The following is a 20,708-nucleotide window of genomic DNA, read 5'->3' on the forward strand; positions in this document are numbered from 1 at the left end:
AAATTCACAATGTTTTACATGTAAAACTGTATGTAAGCAGTTATGAACTATTTACACCACCAAGAGTGACACATGAAAACATCTCTTATGCATTACAGTGTCTCAGGCAAAGCAGCCTTTTGGTATGTAAACTTGAAAAAATAATCAGTAGTTACTCGGACTCTAGTCTCATCACTAGTTACATTGCAATTTATTGATTATTCAACATACAAATCCATCTATTAATGCAGGAAACACACAAACCAGCACTTGCACAAGATACCTGATTTTTAAAAAAATTTTTGTAACTTACTCAGAAAGGTCCACAGCCTGTATGTATGTGAAACACACATGACAAAATGCCCCCAAAAAAATGCTTAACATTTTCACAACACAGATGATCTCATATTACTGTGTTCATTTCAGACAGATGGATGACACACTGACACAGAATGTAAGTAAGCCAATTTATCCAGAGCGGTTAATACGAAAGACATCTCAGAAATGTGTTAGAATTAAAAATCTATTAAATCTCATCTCTGTGTGCTTTTTTAGCACAAGTGGTTAATGCAGAGGGCTTATTCCCTCCACACCCCCTCTCTCTATCTGAGACAACACATATACAGTACCTTCTCTACTTGCATGGATCCCAAAATGTAACCCGAATCTCTAGACTTATTCCATTCTCACATTGTCACCCAACGGGTGCTATTCAGCCACCACAAATTTGAAGAGAAACATCCAGCAGCTCCTGATGTTCAGCTCCTGATTCAGCCTCATGACCCACACTGGCACAAATACCCCCTCATTCATGCTCAGTGGGGTGAAAAGGGAAAAATGCTGGTGCAAACAGGTTCAATAGAAACACAGATTTTGATGCTGTAAGCAAAGTAATGTTAATGAGGATGATCCAGAAGCTGGCAGGATTCCACTGGAAAATCTTTAAACATACTGTACAACCTGCCAAAAATTATAAATAAGGCATTAATTTTAACATCTTTCCAAAATATATTGATTACCACCATATGTAGATATATATCGATATATATCTGTCAATCGAATTTAAATATTTTATAATGATTAATTGCATGATTTTCCTAAGTTAACTTGTGATTAATCGCACATTTAATGCCACTTAATGGCACATTTTTATCTGTTCTAAATGTACTAAAGGTTTTTTTATACTCTAAACAACATAGGCATGGAAGAATATTAATGCTTTATGCAAATGTATGTTTATTATTAGTGAAACCAAAATCAACAGAGTAGAACATAAATAGAATAGAGATTAAAGACAAAATATATATTTGCAATGTTTTAAAGTAATTATGGAGTTATAAAATACATAAAACATCAGGACACCAAACTAAAGTTTTGCTATGTTTTCACACAGATTTTAACTGCAGGATATTTAAATCACTGTGGATTTTGGTGCCTGATTTGAGACTTGATTTGAGGCAGTAAAATAATTGTTGTGTTTAAAATTTTTTATTTGTTGGTGTATTATTCTTTTTATATCTGAAAGGATGTCATGAATAGATGTGTGTTGCATGGAAGGCTTTAATTTTGCCTTTTTTTTAATATCTATTTATTATGTCCTTGCCTATTGTATACATAAAAAAAAAAAATCTTATTACATTCATCTCTGAGAAGCTATTTTAAAAATAAAAGATTATACAAAAATCTATTAGTATAATAAAAAAAATGTTAAGCATTATTTTTTACCTTAAATTTAATATTTACATATTTACATATATTGAATACAGCAGTCAATTTCTTTGTAGTAAAAATGATTGTGAATTAGTAATTAATGCTTAAATACTGTTTGTAAAGAGAGAAAAAGCGTTGTAGCAGTGCAAAAAATATGATGATTCATCATGGAAAAGTGTTGGCACTACACGATGTTATTGTGTGTATGTATGTGTGTGTGTGTGTGTGTGTGTGTGTGTGTGTGTGTGTGTGGAAAGGGTTATGACAATAATTCCCAAAGCTTGAAAGCACATGACTATTCTTTGACATACAGTATGTAGGTGTGTGTATATGTGTGTGAGTATGTTTGTGTGTATGTGTGTGAGTGCATGTGTGTGTGTGTGTGTGTGTGTGTGTGTGTGTGTTTCAATACTAAAACAGTCCTCTGTACATGCTGTACACTGTGTTTAGCATATCAATACAGAGAAGCTGTAGAGAACCAGATGAAAAAGAATGAGTGTTCTGGCACTTCCTTATTCTCTAATGCTGCTGTATTTAAGGAGCACTTTTGTTCCCTTCATGAGCTTAAATGAACATCTTTACTAAACTCTCCGGAATAGCCCATCAATCCAGGTATGTTTTTGATATGTTCAGAAGCTTTTGGCAAAACCAAAAACTGCAGTGAGGCTGTATGAACGTTGGCCTGTGAGCAGAAATGTGTCCTGATGTCCAAATGTGTTTAAATAATAACAAACCTATTATGTGGGTTATTTGAAGTTGATTTATGTGTGAATTTGCCTTGTGCTGTCATAAAATTCACTCATTACTTGAACATTTATTTGATGAAACTGACTAAATGCACTGAACATAAATTGTAACTTGTTTTTTCTTGGCAAAAATCCATTATTATTAAAGTTATATAGAGTTTTCAAAAAACCACAGCAGCATAAAAGGCACTTCAGTATATAACACTGAACACACAAAGACACACACACACACACACACACACACACACACACACACACACACACACACACAAATATCTTTCCCTCTCTTTACCAGACAGAATAATGTTTATTTTATGGTGTTATTATGGTGCATGTTTATTTGTTAATGTGACTGTATGTAGCACCCTATATGAAATTATTCTTTATAAGTATACCCATGTATCTGTCTCTGCATTGTGTGTTGTGTGAAAACTTTCTCTGCTTGTGATTTTATCTCTCTTCCTTATGTTCCATAGCAAAACTGGGGTCTGTGCTCCAACGTGCATTTTATGGGTCCAGTGGGAAGGTAAATCTGTTCTTTACACTGTACTTCTATAAAATTTATTGTTGTAGGGTCAATTGAGTTATTCCCAGTTTGTGACGAAACGACTTGTAATTGTTGGTACCATTTTTTTTTATAGAAATACATAAACAAATTTGATATCAACACTTTTATTCAGGAAGGTTTTTATCTACAAGCCTCCAGAACACTCTAGTCATTTATAGCTGTCTACTGAAAGACCATTGTTTAATGTTTTCTAAAGCATGAATTGAAAAGAAGGAAAATGCATGCACTCGTGTTTTGTGTCAGGTGACCCTTTTTGAGCAAAGGAACTTTGCCGGTCGCCGACTGGACCTGAGCTCGGACTGCCAAAAACTGAGCGACAAAAACTTCCCTGAAAAATGTAACTCTGTGCAAGTGGAGAGTGGAGCGTGAGTATACATTGCTTACACAAAAGCATGCACGCACGTACGCACGCACGCATACAGGGAAGTGGTTGCTCAGTGGTTAAGACTCTGGGTTACTGACTGGGAAGTCTGGGGGTCAAGCCCTTGTATTTACAAGCTGCCACTCTCGGGCCCTTGAGTAAGACCCTCAACCCTCTGTGCTCCAGAGGTGCTATATAACGACTGACCCTGAGCTCTGACCCCAGCTTCCTAAAATCGCTGGGACATGGGAAGAAATAATTTCACTGTGCTGTAATGTATGAGTGAGACGTACTGTAAAAAGAAAAAGCCAGTTTACACACAAACTGTAATGTACAAGATTAAGCAACTTTTATTTACAATTGCTTGAACTTCATAAGTGTTTCAACTTAGGTCTCAAAAATGACCTGAAAAGAGTCTTTTTACAGAAATGTGTTTTTATATGACTAATCAATGCATGCTGATAAACATAGCAGGCTATGCAAACATGTATTCTCATTTATCAACAAGGCTGTTTTGCAAAAAACTCACTGATGACAAAGCAGGAGACAGCATGTAAATTAAAGAAAGAAGAAAGCTGATTAATGGCACAAATTTGCAGAATAACCTGATCATTTGCCCGTTACAAAACCCTATAATGATCCTGTCAATCGTGTGTGTGTGTGTGTGTGTGTGTGTGTGTGTGTGTGTGTGTGTGTGTGTGTGTGTGAACACCCACAAAGTCCATAATTTAATCTGTTAATATATAGTAGTTAAGCCAGTGATTAAACAAGGAATTGTCAGTGGCCGATGATTAAGACAAATAATGTATGTCTAATGATGACTGTGTGCATATAAGAACAGATCGAATCTGTCCCTTTTGTCCATCTGAAGACATGTTTGTATTCTTCAGCCCTCTTTAGTGAAGTGCTCTAAACCATTATACCCTTATTTACAGATGTCCTTATAAACTTTGCTAATATGTGGGTGTGTTTGTTGTGAGTAGCTGGGTGGGCTATGAGCATGAGCACTTCCGTGGGCGCCAGTATTTATGGGACATGTCTGATCGTGGAGAATATAACTGCACAGATAGGTGGTGTGGCCAGGGTGACTCTATCGCATCTGTACGCTCTGTAAATCAGGTGAGACATACACTTGATCCTTTATGAATACATTCAAACGTGTGGTTTTAATAAACTGTTTCACAAGATTTCTTTGAAAAAATTTTTGTGGACTGCGTAGGACACAAACCCTCCTCGTGCTCAGTTGTTTGAAAGGCAAGGTTTCTCTGGGAGAAAGATTGAGCTCCAGGATGACATCCCTAACCTCATGACGAGATATAACCTAAACAGAGCCTCCTCAATCCGGGTGCTGGGTGGAGCGTAAGTGTCTAATAAGATGATGTTTTTGATATATTTTTTAAAATAAACACTACTTCTATGCAAATTTCTCATTAAAACCTGTGTGTGTGTAGGTGGGTGGTGTACCAGGAGCCCAATTATAGAGGATCCCACTATATCCTAGAGCGGAAAGACTATAACAACTTCTCAGATTGGGGAGCTCAGAACAGCGCAGTGGGCTCCATACGCAGAATTCGCTTCAGCTGAACTCCTCCTAACTAACCCTGTAAAATCTCTCCAAATCCCCCCTCACCCTACTCCACCCCACCCCACCATCCTGACATTTTCCACACAACATTTAAGCCACAAAAAATCCAAATGCCACCAGACAAAAAACATTTTTTAGTAATAAACTTGTAAAAAAAGAAAAACACGGTCATCTTGTGGTTCCTTTTTTTAAACAAAAAGAGTGCTGAAAATGAGACATGAACAGCTTGATAATAAGTGACTGTAGTTGGAAGTTCCTGTGTGCATGTTTCTGTGTCAGTGCCCCCTGGTGTTGTGTTTTGACATGTTTTGCTGTTTTAAAAAATGGAAGCCATTTAAAACTAAACAGAAAGGGTCTAAAGATTGAAGGTTCTTTATCTGGCATGCTGTCTATATCTAAGTGCTGTATTTATTTATTCATTTATTTAATTATGTATTTTCTGGTTTCTTGTTTTTAATAAGTGACAGGAAAAATGATGCACTAGCCTCCCATCCAGGGTGTATTTCCACCTCGCTCACAGAGCTCTTGTAAAAGCTCCAGATCCACCATAGCGCTGACAAGTATGTAGTGTCTAAAGAAGATGAGCGAATGAGAATTCATACTTGTGAACCAAAAATTCACGTATGCAGGAAGTTTTAATGTGAAAGCAATTGTATAAAATCTTGTACAAGTGTGGCTTTCTACTTCTGTAGGAAATGATTATAAGCATTTATTAACACTAAGATAGCTTCACTTTTATGAATTGCATGCACAAAAGGGGGTAATAATTCATGTATGACGGCATATCCAAGTTTATCAGCATATCTTACCGACCGTAATTTTGATAGCATCAGTTGTTATGGGCCTCTGGCAGTGGGCTATATACTCACTGTTCTCACCCTGTGACCCTGAGCAGTGCTTAAAGAGCTTAAGTCCTCAATGCCCTAAACGCTTCAAGCACAGCTGTAGGCACTTCTGTGCACATGAGAGCCTACGATAAGGAATTCACATGGGTTTAAGGCAGGCTTCTGTCTCCTACACACATGCTAGGTCCTGCTCCATGTAGGCTACATAAGTGGTATTTCTGTGAGCCGTGGGAGCGACAGTTGCTCTCTTTCTGTTGGTCTGTTGACACCAGGATCCGTCTCCATCTCGAGCCACTCAGCTGGTCTTCAGCACTAGTGCTGAGATACGGGCTAATGCCAGCTGATGCCTCTATTAATGCAGGAGACAGGAATGTGACACTTTACACTAGTCACACATCCGTTGTGCAGTTTCTCACAGAAAGGAAGATCTTGTACACTGCTAAAGTATGGTTTATAGTAATGCAGAACATTGCATAAGATGCACGCTGAGTATTGTAATGTCTCGTTATACACAACTTTGATGAGCTCCGGTTTTTGTTTAGGCCACAGGGAAAGAGCATGGGTAGAAAGGAGGGAACGAGAGCATCATTAGCAGTGGAAAGCTGTGGTTAGGCTGACATACTTTATGTTTGAGGCAACTGGTTTAAATAGAACAAAAAAAAAATGATGCGGATCCGCTGTCTTAACTTTAAAAATGCCTCACAAAGCTTGTCCTCTCTTCCTCTCTCTTTGTTCTCTCGTTTCCTCCCTCTCGATCTCTCTTACACCCACACATGTACGATTTTTGTGTTAGTACTAGCTCTTGAGATGATGCGGTTAGATGGATAGGAGGGTTCATGTCTGTTTTTCTCTGCAAGGCAGTTGGTCACAGTCAAATCTGTAAACTAAGTAGTGACCACCCATACACTGCATTCTTCCTGACCTACAAGCAGTTATGAATGATTTCCGTGACACTCCTTCTCTTTCTCTTTCACTCTCTCACTCTCTCACACACACACACACACATACACATGCATGCAAAAACCCACAGTTCATATGCTATCCATCAAACCTTCAATTCCCCCAAATGCTCCTTCACCACAGTGTGTTTACGTAGTCAGATATGCTGCTCTACCTCAGCTGACCTTCAGTAAAACCAGTGGTCACTTATTTATGTCTCAACCAGTAACACACTCCCGGACAAGCTGTCATCTGCCAGCCACAATCAATAGGTTTCAGTTAATAAGCCACTGTCAGTATTCTTCAAGCAGTTCAATCTGACCAGTGAGCCACTTTACGAGCATCCAAACGTCAGCAAGTCTTAAGAGGAATTCCAACCCTCTGCCCTTTTCCCCTTTTTTGATTCATTAACAGGGAGGCAACATCCTTTTTTGTGTTTTGCTTTGATTTAGGCGTCAAAGGTCAAGTCAAAATAACCTGAGATAAGACAAATCCATGCTTGTTGAATGTGATGTGTTTTGGGGATAAAATGTTTGGGCTATGTTTAAAATAATGTAGTTTTGAATCATTAAACAAAACACAATCTATATATCATATTATCTAGCTATTGTCTGGATAACTGCAAGCAAACTAACTCATATGTAGACATGAATATGTGTTTTAGATCCAGGGTCTAAATTGTAATTGTCATATTGTCAGATTTATTTTTTTATTACTAGCCAAAGCTGTACAAACATGCCATAAATCATAATTCATGTACAAACATGCTAACTCTTCAACTGTTGATAAGGTCGAGTTTGACACACTTTAGTGGAACATCAGCATCTAGGGCTCTCATAGGATTTGCTAAGCAGCAGCCAGGTTTGAAAAAATACAATGTAAAATGTACTAAGCTCTCTAGCTTAATAGCTTAGCATGCAGGTTTTAAGTGTAGAATATTTTTGAGATCTCAGGTAGTAAGTTTATATATATATATATATATATATATATATATATATATATATATATATATATATATATATATATATATATATTTTTTTTTTTTAAACTACCTGACATCACTTGGTGGAAAACTGATGTCCTCAATTCTTTCTCATTCCAGGGGAGCTTACAAATGGTGCGTGGCGTGCATGTGCTTTGCATGTGTAAGCTAGCATAGTTTTGGGTGGTCACTGATTATAGGCCTTGGCTGAGAAATATGTTTGTTTTATCAGTGCATCTAAATAACGTGACCCTGATATGGAGTCTGCCTTCCCGAATTCTAGAAAATTCTCAGCCATTTTTCCCTTTAATCACATGAAATTCAGAGAGGTGAATTGGTTCATTTAAAAAGCTTGCATTATTGCATGCATAGCAAATTACTGCATAGTTGCAAAATGACTCTTAAAGTCAAAGCCCAGCATTGATCACACAACCCAAAAGCACACTCTTGACACTCTTTAGTTATGGTGTGCTACAGTATTTCACAATGTTTTAAATGCACTGTGTTTGTGTTTTTGTCACAGGATGGAAGAATGTAGTTGCATGGTGGCAAAACCTATCCTCCAGAGGGCTTCCCTCATCTGAGGTCTGACACTCAGAGACCAAGTGCAACCCTCAGGCTTTGTCATGAGTGTGTGAAGAGTGTTGCAGTAAGCTCTGATCAGCCTACACACACATACTTTCAAGGACTGCACAAACAAAACACTGATGCCTTGTCCAATTTTTAGCTCAACCTAATCTGGGAAATTCCAACAGTTTTGCTTAGCCTGGAGGAGGAAACAAGCACCTCCATGTCACTGAGGTTTACAGCCTCGGTTTTAGCCGCTGCCATAAAAAGATAAAAGAGATACTGTAGTTTTTGGTAAATGACTGTCATTACTGTTAACGTTATATCCATTCTAACTGTAACATATAAATGCACGGGGTAAAATGTTATTAAGAAAGCAACACAAAAAGAGACGCTATATCCGAACAGCCTGCTTCAGAAAAAAAAACATAAATTAGTACAGGAAAGATTCAGGAAATAACTATTCTCATGAGACTGAAACTTTGCACTGAAAATTGTATATATGTTATATATGTGTATATCATACACACAAATACACACACATACACCTTCCTATTCATACTATTATCCAGCCAGCTAATTATGTGACAGGTCATTGGAAGCTCTTGAATTACACTATCAACAAATGTTTGTGGATGTCTGATCTTAACATTCATATATAGTTTTTGAACATATTATTCCACAATTATTACTATTTTGCTGTTATAATAACCTCCACTAATCTGGGTAGATTTGTGTTCATTCAGCCACAAGAGTGCTAGTAAAGCCAAGTACTGATGTACTGTAGGGTGAGAAGGTCTGGGTGCTCCAATTCAACCCAAAAGGTGTTTAATAGAGTTCATTGTTTCTATTCAGCCCACACATGCTCATTAGGATTGAGGTCAGAGCTCTAGAGCAAGATCTTTTATACACCATATCTTCCTACATGATTAACTGATTTGATAACTGCAGGGGCTGAATACTTTAACACCTCAATCTTAAAAATATATAATTCCTTTAATTACATTATATAATAATAATGTCAGCAGCCAATCATGTTAAATTTACCTTCTAAACCTTTTAAATCTTTTTGGAAGATGTTAATAGATAAAAAGAGCGAGAATAATTATTACATATAGAATGCTAACATGTGTCCTGCAAGGCAGATGTGTATGATGCTGATGATCAGAGTGATTTGCATGTTTTCCACAAGACCTATAATCTTTGGTAATGTGTCTCTAATATGATTTTTCCACGAATAGACCAATGGAGTCAAAACAGAATCTTTAAACGTACTGTCCTCATATTTCACGTCTAGTTCTTACCAGATTTTAAAATGTTATAACTTTACTTATGTGGAAGATACTTGCAAAATAGAAACATTTGATTTTCAGGGAATCACCTAGGTATGCAAAATATCATCACAAAAAGTTTTGAAACATATTCGAAACACCTTTGTGTAACCCAAACACCACATACTGACAATCTGCACCATTGTGCAGTGATTACACTAGGTTTTTTATCCCCATTTGCCGCACCCATCCTGTCAAAAACCTATTTTCTAGCTGTAGATCCCCAGATACCGGTACAGCAGATCTCACTGCCCTTGCATGCTTTCTCTCAGCCAGCTCCGTCTAGGGTACGGTGAGATTTAATTACAGATGATCTCACGAGAAAATACCTTGCAGGGCTTAAATGCACATGCCTGCATGTCTGACAAGCTATTTCAGGATGATTATCAGGAAAATCTTGATGCTACAAGCCGGTATGCGGCGTGGCGTCTTGTTACGACATGCTTTCGGCTCTGTAGCCAACAGAGAAAGGAAATGCCTCGGGGAGGCTGCAGGCTCCATGATGAGGCCAAACCTACAGTTTCTGAAACCTCAACAGGAAATAGATTGCACTGTGGAGAAATACATAAAATCGAAAGAATTTGAATATCACTGACTTTACTCCCTGTCCTATGAGATGACGGAATGAGTTTTAAAGCTCTTTCGTAGCAATTATGAAAATAACTTAAGCCTAAATGATGGTAATAACGAGTCAAAGCCAATGAGCAACCAAGCAACCTGGCTGAAGATTTGTGTTTTGGAATGTGTGTGTGTTTTTTCCCAGGCCCTGATGTAAACCCTCAGTCTGGATTGTGTGAGGCGACCACTACGGCCACCTGTGAACCACAGTTATCACCAGCGCTGACACACTGACACACACACACACACACACACACACACACACACACACACACACACACACACTAGACCAATTAAGCCTCATGTACACTCTCTTCCATTCAGCCATAACTAAAAGACCCGGTGCTACTGCCAGAACTGACTCGCTCTCTTCCCTCTCACTTTTTATTGTGACCTTCAGCACTGTGTGTTTGTGTGTGAGGGCATGTTGACGGCTGGTCTAAAAGCTATATTAACACTCCCAAAAGCTATGGCTGTTTTTATTTTAGGGGAAAAAGAAAAAAAAGAGTCCAAAGTGAGTTTAATGTTAGAGATTTATGTGTAGGATAGCAATAATTGGATGAATACATAATTGCCAATAGAATGTCTTCACAAGGATAATAAGACAAGTATGTGTGTATGTGTGTGTGTGTGTGTGTGTGTGTGTGTGTGTGTGTGTGTGTGCGCGTGTGCACAAGCACTGTTAGTTGCCAAGTATAATCAGCTATACCACACATTTATTTCCATTCTCCTCCAGCCAAGCCTCACAGAAATCTAGGATTTCAATTGTGTGTCAAGCCAAAGCGCAAAACATTTCAGAACACGATTATGTGACTTGACGGTTTTTCAAACAAACACAAAACTCATAAATTTATAGCTGAGATGGATCTTTAGCAACAATATAACAAAATGACTAACACTTTTAGTAACACATCCACACTTGCACAGCAGTATCAAAAAAATTTGCACTTGATAAAGCATCAAAATCTCAGAATAAGAGTTTTTTTTTGCAGTATGTTTCTAATTAAGCCTGGAAGCTTCAAGCATGTCTTTAAAAGAGCACAAGCTTGTTTGGTTGTTTACATTTAGGCCCAGGCAGTGAGGCAGTAAGGATCAGCCTGTGAACCAGAGAGTAGTTTTAAAAGGCTCAGCCCTGAAGTCATCAGACTCTGTGCCACCCACTGTGCTACTGATCCTATCAAACACAAACACAGGCCAAAGCACTTTACTGACTGACACACAGGCGTGCCACAGCCCTCCTCTCAGCCACTGTTCAGCCGTGGATTTCTAAAAGCTTTGACGCCCCTGTGCATGTGAATTTCCTCACCATTTAGTGTGTACAGTTGAATGATTGTTTTCTTTTTTTTTTCTTTTTTTTTGGGGGGGAAAGGCTTTGAAGTGGATGTTACATTTGATACCCTTCCTGTTTTAACACAGAATCCAATTCTCAGGAATAATGATGAACTACAGTACTTAATGACAAATGACCTTTCTATACCACCTCTTTTATATTCCTGTATGATAGATTTCTTGACTTCATGCTGTAGATGAAGTCATTTACAGCATATGTTGAACTGATGTTCTGTGAACACTGTGTATCCTCTCTGATTACTACCACTTTCACTCATTTTGTGGTTTTAGTTTCTAGTGTGGACCACTATGGCACTATTTAATGAAACTTCTTCCCTTTTCATGCACACTGGATAACTTTTTTGTTTTGAGTCCACATTTCTCCTCAGAGAGAAGAGTCACTGCAAATCCAAACAAAGTTTTACTTCCTGATCACCTTTATTGTATGTTGTAAAAATAAAGGGAGGGAGTGTATGTTTTCCAGGATGACCCTGCATCCATTCTACAGGCCATTGGGGCTCACTGAATGTTTGAACGAGGATACAAATTTATTATATGTTGTATATGACCGGATTAACCAGATCTCAGTCCATTTGAACACCTATGGGAGATTTTGGTGTGATGTAATACCAGATAGGTCACAATAGTTCTACTATCAAAGGAATATTTGTGCAGAAAAATGCCATTTATTTTTCCAGTACATTTCCTGAGACTTGTAGATTTTGTGCATTCAAGCTGTCCTAGTGACTCAGTGGTCCAACACCTTCGAACTTTTTTTCATTTGAATCTGTGTGTTTGTGCATGTAATGGCTAAGTAGAATAACACTCTGATCAGTCATATTTATTAAACAAAATGATCTATATAGTACTTCTTACCCATGGAAGTAAAATGCTTCTTGAGGTCAAGTGTGACTCACAGGGTGATGAAAGACATTTGTCCATAATATCCTGTTTCCCTCAAATTACAAATGTTATGACCTTTTCAATAATTATAGTAAACTGCAGTTATTCACTGGGTCTTTTTTTTATATTTAAATCTAATTGAATTATATTTAATTAAGACGCATCTATAGGATTTCTGTCCTATATATACGAATATACTTCAATAATACAGTTCTAACTACAGTTTACACAGTTATGCACAAAAAACAAATTGGCTTTCATTCTTGATTCTACATGAATGTTAGGGAATATTTTCTAGCTTGCAGTCCTGTGGAGTGCCTCTGCCTGGCTCCTTTAGCTCTTATACTGCAGCCATTATAAGCTTAAAAACATGGCCATCTAAATTAGGGCTGTTCCACATTCACATGTCATAGTCAATCCATGCTGTGAGTTGTGACATGTACCATGAAGCCATAATCCCAAGCAGCAGCACTGCTTGCATGTATGCATGTATGTGTGTGGCAGTAGAGGGGGGTGTTTCATGGGTGTGTATATGAATCCAATTCTTGTCATAGGGCCTATCAATATCTAAAGGCAAAATTTATTTGAGCTTGCCAGCACTACCATCATTTTTGTGAAGCAAAATCATGTTTATCATTTTAACGGATAATCGCATTAGTGCTGTAAAATTAAATGTGGTAATGTGGCTTTACAGCATGATCCCATTTCTGTGAGTGTATGTATTTGTGTGTTTGTGTGCATGTGTACACGGCAAACAGATAAAAGTAATGCACGCTTAAAAGAGACGTGACTGCAGGCTCTTGCACATTGTATCTTTGCTCTCATGTACGTGTGATTATGTCCTGTGCAGTGTGAACAACCCTTTCCCAGTGCACAAACCTCTTCCTGTCTGGAATACAGTCTGTCTCTGATAGCAAAATAGACGGTTTAGCCCTTTACCCCTAGCTCCTGACTTTGACTTTTGACTACAATCTTTTTTTTCACAGCTCTGTATTATATTGCTACAAGAACATAATGTTAAAATAATTAAGATAATCATTTGAATAATTTCTCAAAATGTGTATATATATATATATATATATATATATATATATATATATATATATATATATATATATATATAAGAGAAATCTTTCAGAAAGGCTCTTTGCTCTAACATTTTAGGAAAGCATAGCCACTAATGGAATAAAAACTATTTCTTGGTAATGCACACAGACTTTTGGACCTTATCGTCTGTATAGATCAAGATAAGAGAAGCTGATCCTTGATTAATCCTTGGAGGCTTTTCTTGTTCTTTTTTTCTCCTCTCTTGGGCACCTGATCTCTGAGCATGCTTTTAACTTACTACTAATTAAGAATTGTCGCTCTGTGTCCATGACAGAAGCACAGGAAAAATGGGAAATGATTAAAACGGGAATGTCAGTGAGAGATGTCGGGAAGAGAAGGCAGGGAGAGGAAGGGGGGCTACAGGGGATTTAGTTGGCTCTGTCTGATATGAAGGGAAAATTATGCCTTGAGATATCTGTATAATGATGTATGACAAGGGACAGAATCCACGCTCAGAGATTTGCCTTATCATTCCTTGACATATCTAGAACATATTGATAAGCCACTTCTGGGAAATATTAGCCAAATCTAAAAAAAAAAATGTAATATCTATCTTTCACCCTAGGACTGTTTTCTTTCACTAAAGACATCTTGACAGCAAATTTAAAGGAGTTTTGACAGCAAATAAATCTTGATGTTTGAATAACAGTTGAAAATTAGGTTTTAAGTAAAAGTAAATATGGACTGAAAAAAGATTTAAACCAGTTATTAAAATGGATATTGTAAGTGAAAATTGAAATAATAAAACCTCCTTATAGAAACAGAATTAGTCATTTTGTTCATTTATTAATTTATTTTTATTAATTAATTAATAAAAAGTATATTATTTAGTAACCAAGTGAAACTAATAGGAAAAGGATGGATATGTGTTTATCACTAATTTCTGCATCCTGTGACCTTAATTATAAAGGGTCACTTTAAGCAAAATATGAGAAAACATTTAGATCTGTTTTAATCTTTTGGATTTGTCTTCCATTCGGTTTGAGGTGCATATATGTCTCATCTCTGTTCCTATAGTGCTGGGCCTCTTGTCTTGCTTAAAGCCAGAGAAAGGACAGGAAATTGGGGGACGCTTTGGTAGTAGTCTGGCCTCCGTCCCCTGAACTGCAATGTTGTACACTTTGAAGTCGGAATGAGAATCATATGCAATTACTTGTGATATAAAACACGTTCTCCAAGAGTGCTCAACCCATGCTGAGCACATCCTCCCTCTCTCTTTCTCTCTCTCTCTCTCTCTCTCTGTCTCTCTCTCTCACACACACACACACACACACACACACACACACACACACACACACACACACACACACACACAAACTCTGTAAACTCTATACACCATATAATAACCTCGGACCTCATACTTAAAGTCTTCATCAAAGTTTTTTTTTCCACTTTATATAAACACACTTAGGAGGGGTGCTGGGTAGAATAATTTTAGGTTAGCAGGATATTTCATGAACATAAACTTTTGGTTCCTAAGATACTCGATCTGTCAGGTCTTCTGGAGTACTGTTAACTAATGTTCTTTTGACTGTCAGGGGAAAAAAAAGAGTTTTCATGGGTTGATTGGTTAATTACCAGTATAGCTTTCTCTCTTGTAGCGCTCTATATAGAACCTGAAGTTAGGAAGATTGGCTTTTCCCTTACTTTACCTGTTCTCTGATTCTTCTTGCATGCCTGTGGGGGCTCATTAACACAGTTTTAAACTCGGTTGTTAGCAAAAGTTCCCTTTTGTCTGACTGGTGCAGTGACACGCCTCTAAATCCACAATCTAATTCTATATTATCCTTCAAAATAACCCATCATGATTTTACTCATCCACTTGGTTGGTCAATAATACATTTTCATTTATTTACAGATAGTTGTAGAGTCTAAAGGATACAGCACTAATTGGCAAACTCGTTAATTAAAGACGTCAGGCGGATACAATAGTAATTTTTATGATGAGCATTTTCAAACATACTTTCTCGTGACCTACGGATATGTCTAGATCTTTGATTTAAAGTTAATTAAACCATTCTATTCAGTTAACTTCAGCATTCTGCTTGTCCAGTCAGATTGTCAGCTAGCTCTTTTGCTAAGAAGATTAGTTTGATTGTCATATGTGTGAAACATGCCTGAAATCTTATATGTTCAATTTTCTGTGCTCCTTTTTTTATGTTTTAAAGTGAAATGGTGTACAAGATTGATGAATAGTGGCATGGAAAGAGAGGTAAACATTACTTTTGCACAGCTAGCACCATTTTAACCTGCCAAAATAGCTTCTTGTTCCTTAGTCTTGAATGTTTGTGTGTGTCATGTATATGGTGTGGCAAAGCAAGGGAAAATCTCTTGCTTCCACTAGAGAGACAGAATGCAAAGCATTCCTCATACTACCGCAGAACAACAATCAGAGGAGAGACGAAAGCAGGAGCCTGGCCAGAAAGTGTATACACACACACACACACACACACACACACACACACACACACACACATATATATATATATATGTATATATATATATATATATATATATATATATATATATATATATATATATATATATATATATATACAGAGGTAGGTATGTGGCGACAAGACAGATAGAGGTAACTCAGTTCTCCTTCTTCATTTTTCCCTCCATCCTCTCTTTTACATTTCTTCTTGTAATTGTTAAGGTATATGTAATCATTGGATTAAATATTTTATCTCTTATTTATGTAGAATTTAGTTACTTTAAACTATATTTAGTGTGTAAAATGTGTGTAAAAAAAAGATCGTAGATTTATCCTTTTCTCCTCCATGTGAAGGAGTTTTTCCTGTAAGGGATTTGCACTCAAAACCCGGTAGCACTTTATTTTACAATAACTACCTACTGTTTAATAGGCAAATGTACAGTAATTACAAATAATGTCTGTCTTAATACTCAAACTGGATACATGGTAATTGGTGTAAAAGCTAACAGGTTTGTATGTTATTACTTTTCAAATAATTCAGACTGGAAAGGGTGATTACAGTTACTTTCGATTATGGCCCTGATTATGTCTATATTGTAAAAATATGTCCTTTAATTGAAGCAATATATATGATGCCTAACTAACAGTCAAAAATAATGAATTATATTTTATTATTGTTATCTAAGCAAAGTTCAAATCAAATAATTTTGTTTAGATTTAGGTTTAGGCTTAGTTGAAGTTAGGTTTACATACAAATGTAAAAAATTAAATAATAGTCAATATTAATGTATGAATATGTAATAATAATAATTAAGTATAGCAACAAAGAACAATTAATCCAGTGTGGCAATAATAAATAAAGATAATTATGTAATTTTTTTTATATTAAAAGGTCTTTCCAACAATGATTGTACGGTGTCATAAAAACAGCTCACTGATTTGTTTTTTGATCATTCAAGCAAGAGAGGAAGGAAGTTTTTGTGTATATGTAAAAGAAAGCATATAATGGACAGAGTGAGTGAACAGGAGACATGGGGTTCAGTAGGAGGAGAGTGGGTGTAATTATCCTTCTCTGACAATATTATGCATGCTGTGTTTTTCCCGCAGCGGTGCCAACCTTATCACAGGCTGTGCACAAACACACACATGCACATGCTTAAAAACATCCATTCCTTTAAACAATTTCACAACACAATTACAACATTCTCAAAGCAAAACACTTCCCAAGAGACACAGTGTTTTCCTTTATGTCTCCTTTCCGCCTACTTTCTCTCTTATCTTTAAGGAAAAGTTCCTCTGACCCCTGGCGGGACCAGGACTCAAAACATTGCTTGCTCGAGGCCATGTTTCCTTGAAGTATCGCTTTATGTGCCTTGCTAGTTTAAGGAAGAAACAGTTGAGTTCAGCTAGTCCATTGTTGCTGTTTGGTTCAAAACACAGCAAAAACATGTTGTATTATTCAGGATAGCGCCGATCAAATATTCCATGCTAATATTAGAAATCTAGCTAGATTTCTACACTCTTTTTACACTCTCATCTCATTATTTAGGAACACATATTGAGGCATATTATTCTGTAATCTATATTAATTTTTCCATTTCTATTAGAAATAGGACAAGTATGTGATTATGTGACTGGGGAACGTTTGTGCAAGTCTGAACCTCTGAGTGTTGTGATCTTAAGGGTTTATATATATATATGTACACACACACACATATATATATATACAGAGGTAGGTATGTGGCGACAAGACAGATAGAGGTAACTCAGTTCTCCTTCTTCATTTTTCCCTCCATCCTCTCTTTTACATTTCTTCTTGTAATTGTTAAGGTATATGTAATCATTGGATTAAATATTTTATCTCTTATTTATGTAGAATTTAGTTACTTTAAACTATATTTAGTGTGTAAAATGTGTGTAAAAAAGATCGAGATTTATCCTTTTCTCCTCCATGTGAAGGAGTTTTTCCTGTAAGGGATTTGCACTCAAAACCCGGTAGCACTTTATTTTACAATAACTACCTACTGTTTAATAGGCAAATGTACAGTAATTACAAATAATGTCTGTCTTAATACTCAAACTGGATACATGGTAATTGGTGTAAAAGCTAACAGGTTTGTATGTTATTACTTTTCAAATAATTTAGACTGGAAAGGGTGATTACAGTTACTTTCGATTATGGCCCTGATTATGTCTATATTGTAAAAATATGTCCTTTAATTGAAGCAATATATATGATGCCTAACTAACAGTCAAAAATAATGAATTATATTTTATTATTGTTATCTAAGCAAAGTTCAAATCAAATAATTTTGTTTAGATTTAGGTTTAGGCTTAGTTGAAGTTAGGTTTACATACAAATGTAAAAAATTAAATAATAGTCAATATTAATGTATGAATATGTAATAATAATAATTAAGTATAGCAACAAAGAACAATTAATCCAGTGTGGCAATAATAAATAAAGATAATTATGTAATTTTTTTTTTATATTAAAAGGTCTTTCCAACAATGATTGTACGGTGTCATAAAAACAGCTCACTGATTTGTTTTTTGATCATTCAAGCAAGAGAGGAAGGAAGTTTTTGTGTATATGTAAAAGAAAGCATATAATGGACAGAGTGAGTGAACAGGAGACATGGGGTTCAGTAGGAGGAGAGTGGGTGTAATTATCCTTCTCTGACAATATTATGCATGCTGTGTTTTTCCCGCAGCGGTGCCAACCTTATCACAGGCTGTGCACAAACACACACATGCACATGCTTAAAAACATCCATTCCTTTAAACAATTTCACAACACAATTACAACATTCTCAAAGCAAAACACTTCCCAAGAGACACAGTGTTTTCCTTTATGTCTCCTTTCCGCCTACTTTCTCTCTTATCTTTAAGGAAAAGTTCCTCTGACTGGCGGGACCAGGACTCAAAACATTGCTTGCTCGAGGCCATGTTTCCTTGAAGTATCGCTTTATGTGCCTTGCTAGTTTAAGGAAGAAACAGTTGAGTTCAGCTAGTCCATTGTTGCTGTTTGGTTCAAAACACAGCAAAAACATGTTGTATTATTCAGGATAGCGCCGATCAAATATTCCATGCTAATATTAGAAATCTAGCTAGATTTCTACACTCTTTTTACACTCTCATCTCATTATTTAGGAACACATATTGAGGCATATTATTCTGTAATCTATATTAATTTTTCCATTTCTATTAGAAATAGGACAAGTATGTGATTATGTGACTGGGGAACGTTTGTGCAAGTCTGAACCTCTGAGTGTTGTGATCTTAAGGGTTTATATATATATATATATATATATATATATATATATATATATATATATATATATATATATATATATATATATATATATGTACACACACACACACACACATATAGGCCTTCAGAAAACTCAATAGATATCTTAAAAGTGCAATCTCTTGCCAGTGATTGCACCATAAACATCAGAATAATAGCCTAAATATAATTTAATCAATTCAATCAAAAATATAATAGAAACATAATAATGTTTTTATCTATTATTATCATTGCTTTGTTAAGATTATGGACCATCTACTATCCAGCAGCCACTGCACTGCATGCCTGGCTCACATTCTACTAATCACTCACATCTGTTTCTTGTCACCTTGATTTACACTTCTATATAGCCTCACTCTTCACAGTGCTCACTGTCTCATGTTTGTCCCACTTGGCTGTGAGTTTATTTCAGGGTTTATGTTGTTGTTCCTTGTTTCATCACATTTGTGTTTGGTTTTAATTGAGTTTATTCTGTACTTTTGCAATAAATAATTTTTGTATAGCATTTTTAACAATGCACATTGTCTCCCTAGCAGCTTTACAGAGATAAAGTAGTTATAAATTGTATTTTATTTTTTTAAAACATTTAGTGCATATAAGTTTGTTTCTTATAATTATAAGTTTATAACTAATGAGCAAGCCATGTCCAGCTGTGGCAAGGAAAAACGTCCGGAGATGGCATGAGGAAGGAACCTTGGGAGGAACCAGACTCAAATGAGATCCCGTCCTCATCTGGGTGGCACTGAATGTCCATTCATGGCAGTTCCATCATTGTTGAGGGGTGTAGTATTAGGCACTTAAATAGAAAGAAAATGCAGGTTTTGGTCCTGTGCCATTGTAGTAGACTGTTGATATTAATTACAGTCCAAATTCATCCTCATAGTCCTTGAGATATCAATGTGCTTTTGAGGATAGATACACCATAACACCGCATATGAACTCAGAGTGCCTTCAGCCCTATGTAAAAGTAAAAAAAAAAAAAAAGTAAGCAGAGACTCCTATGCAGAGAGATATGTCCTCTCATATGAACTCCATCCATTTTCCCAAAAAGCATGTTGAGGTACATTTGATCCAAATTTGATCATGTTAACTGTACTTATGTTTCATGTTATTCTTGTATTTACTATTAATGGTTTTCAGCTACTGTCAGGTTTGACTGCCAACTAATTTAATTCCAGTAGCCAAAAAGTGATCGGTCTTAGTTTTCTCCTAAAAAGCTGACATTAACTTATACACATTCACATTTAATGCTTGATCACATACCAAGGTAGCAACTTTATATCTTTCATGTGAGTAAATTCGTTTATAATTAGGCTTGGTTAGAATTCTTATCCACATGACTGAAGTTTCAAAGATTTAACATGAAAATAAGCCAATAAAAAAATAAT

The 20,708-nt window shown here is 36.3% G+C and overlaps 2 protein-coding genes across 2 annotated transcripts in view; one reads left to right on the forward strand and one right to left on the reverse strand.

Moving 5' to 3' along the window:
* The window catches only part of lctla (lactase-like a), a 33,062-nt gene that overhangs the window by 5,613 nt on the left and 6,741 nt on the right, over positions 1–20,708 (reverse strand). The gene's annotated exons all lie outside the window — the stretch shown is intronic.
* crybgx (crystallin beta gamma X) lies at positions 410–5,072 on the forward strand. Its single transcript, XM_046840029.1, has 8 exons — positions 410–433; positions 535–542; positions 696–832; positions 2,912–2,961; positions 3,247–3,368; positions 4,348–4,483; positions 4,584–4,723; positions 4,816–5,072. Exons 1-8 carry the CDS (start codon positions 410–412, stop codon positions 4,946–4,948), a joined length of 750 nt encoding a protein of 249 aa, XP_046695985.1. The 3' UTR covers positions 4,949–5,072.

The sequence above is a fragment of the Silurus meridionalis genome, chromosome 26, assembly GCF_014805685.1.
Source record: "Silurus meridionalis isolate SWU-2019-XX chromosome 26, ASM1480568v1, whole genome shotgun sequence".
NCBI lineage: Eukaryota > Metazoa > Chordata > Actinopteri > Siluriformes > Siluridae > Silurus > Silurus meridionalis.

Excerpts from the sequence above, each read along its gene's own strand:
- crybgx (XM_046840029.1), top strand. The coding sequence starts at position 410 with ATGGATGACACACTGACACAGAAT. Across the intron at positions 3,369-4,347 it reads GTGCAAGTGGAGAGTGGAGC|CTGGGTGGGCTATGAGCATG; the intron begins GTGAGTATACAT and ends TGTTGTGAGTAG. Across the intron at positions 4,724-4,815 it reads ATCCGGGTGCTGGGTGGAGC|GTGGGTGGTGTACCAGGAGC; the intron begins GTAAGTGTCTAA and ends GTGTGTGTGTAG.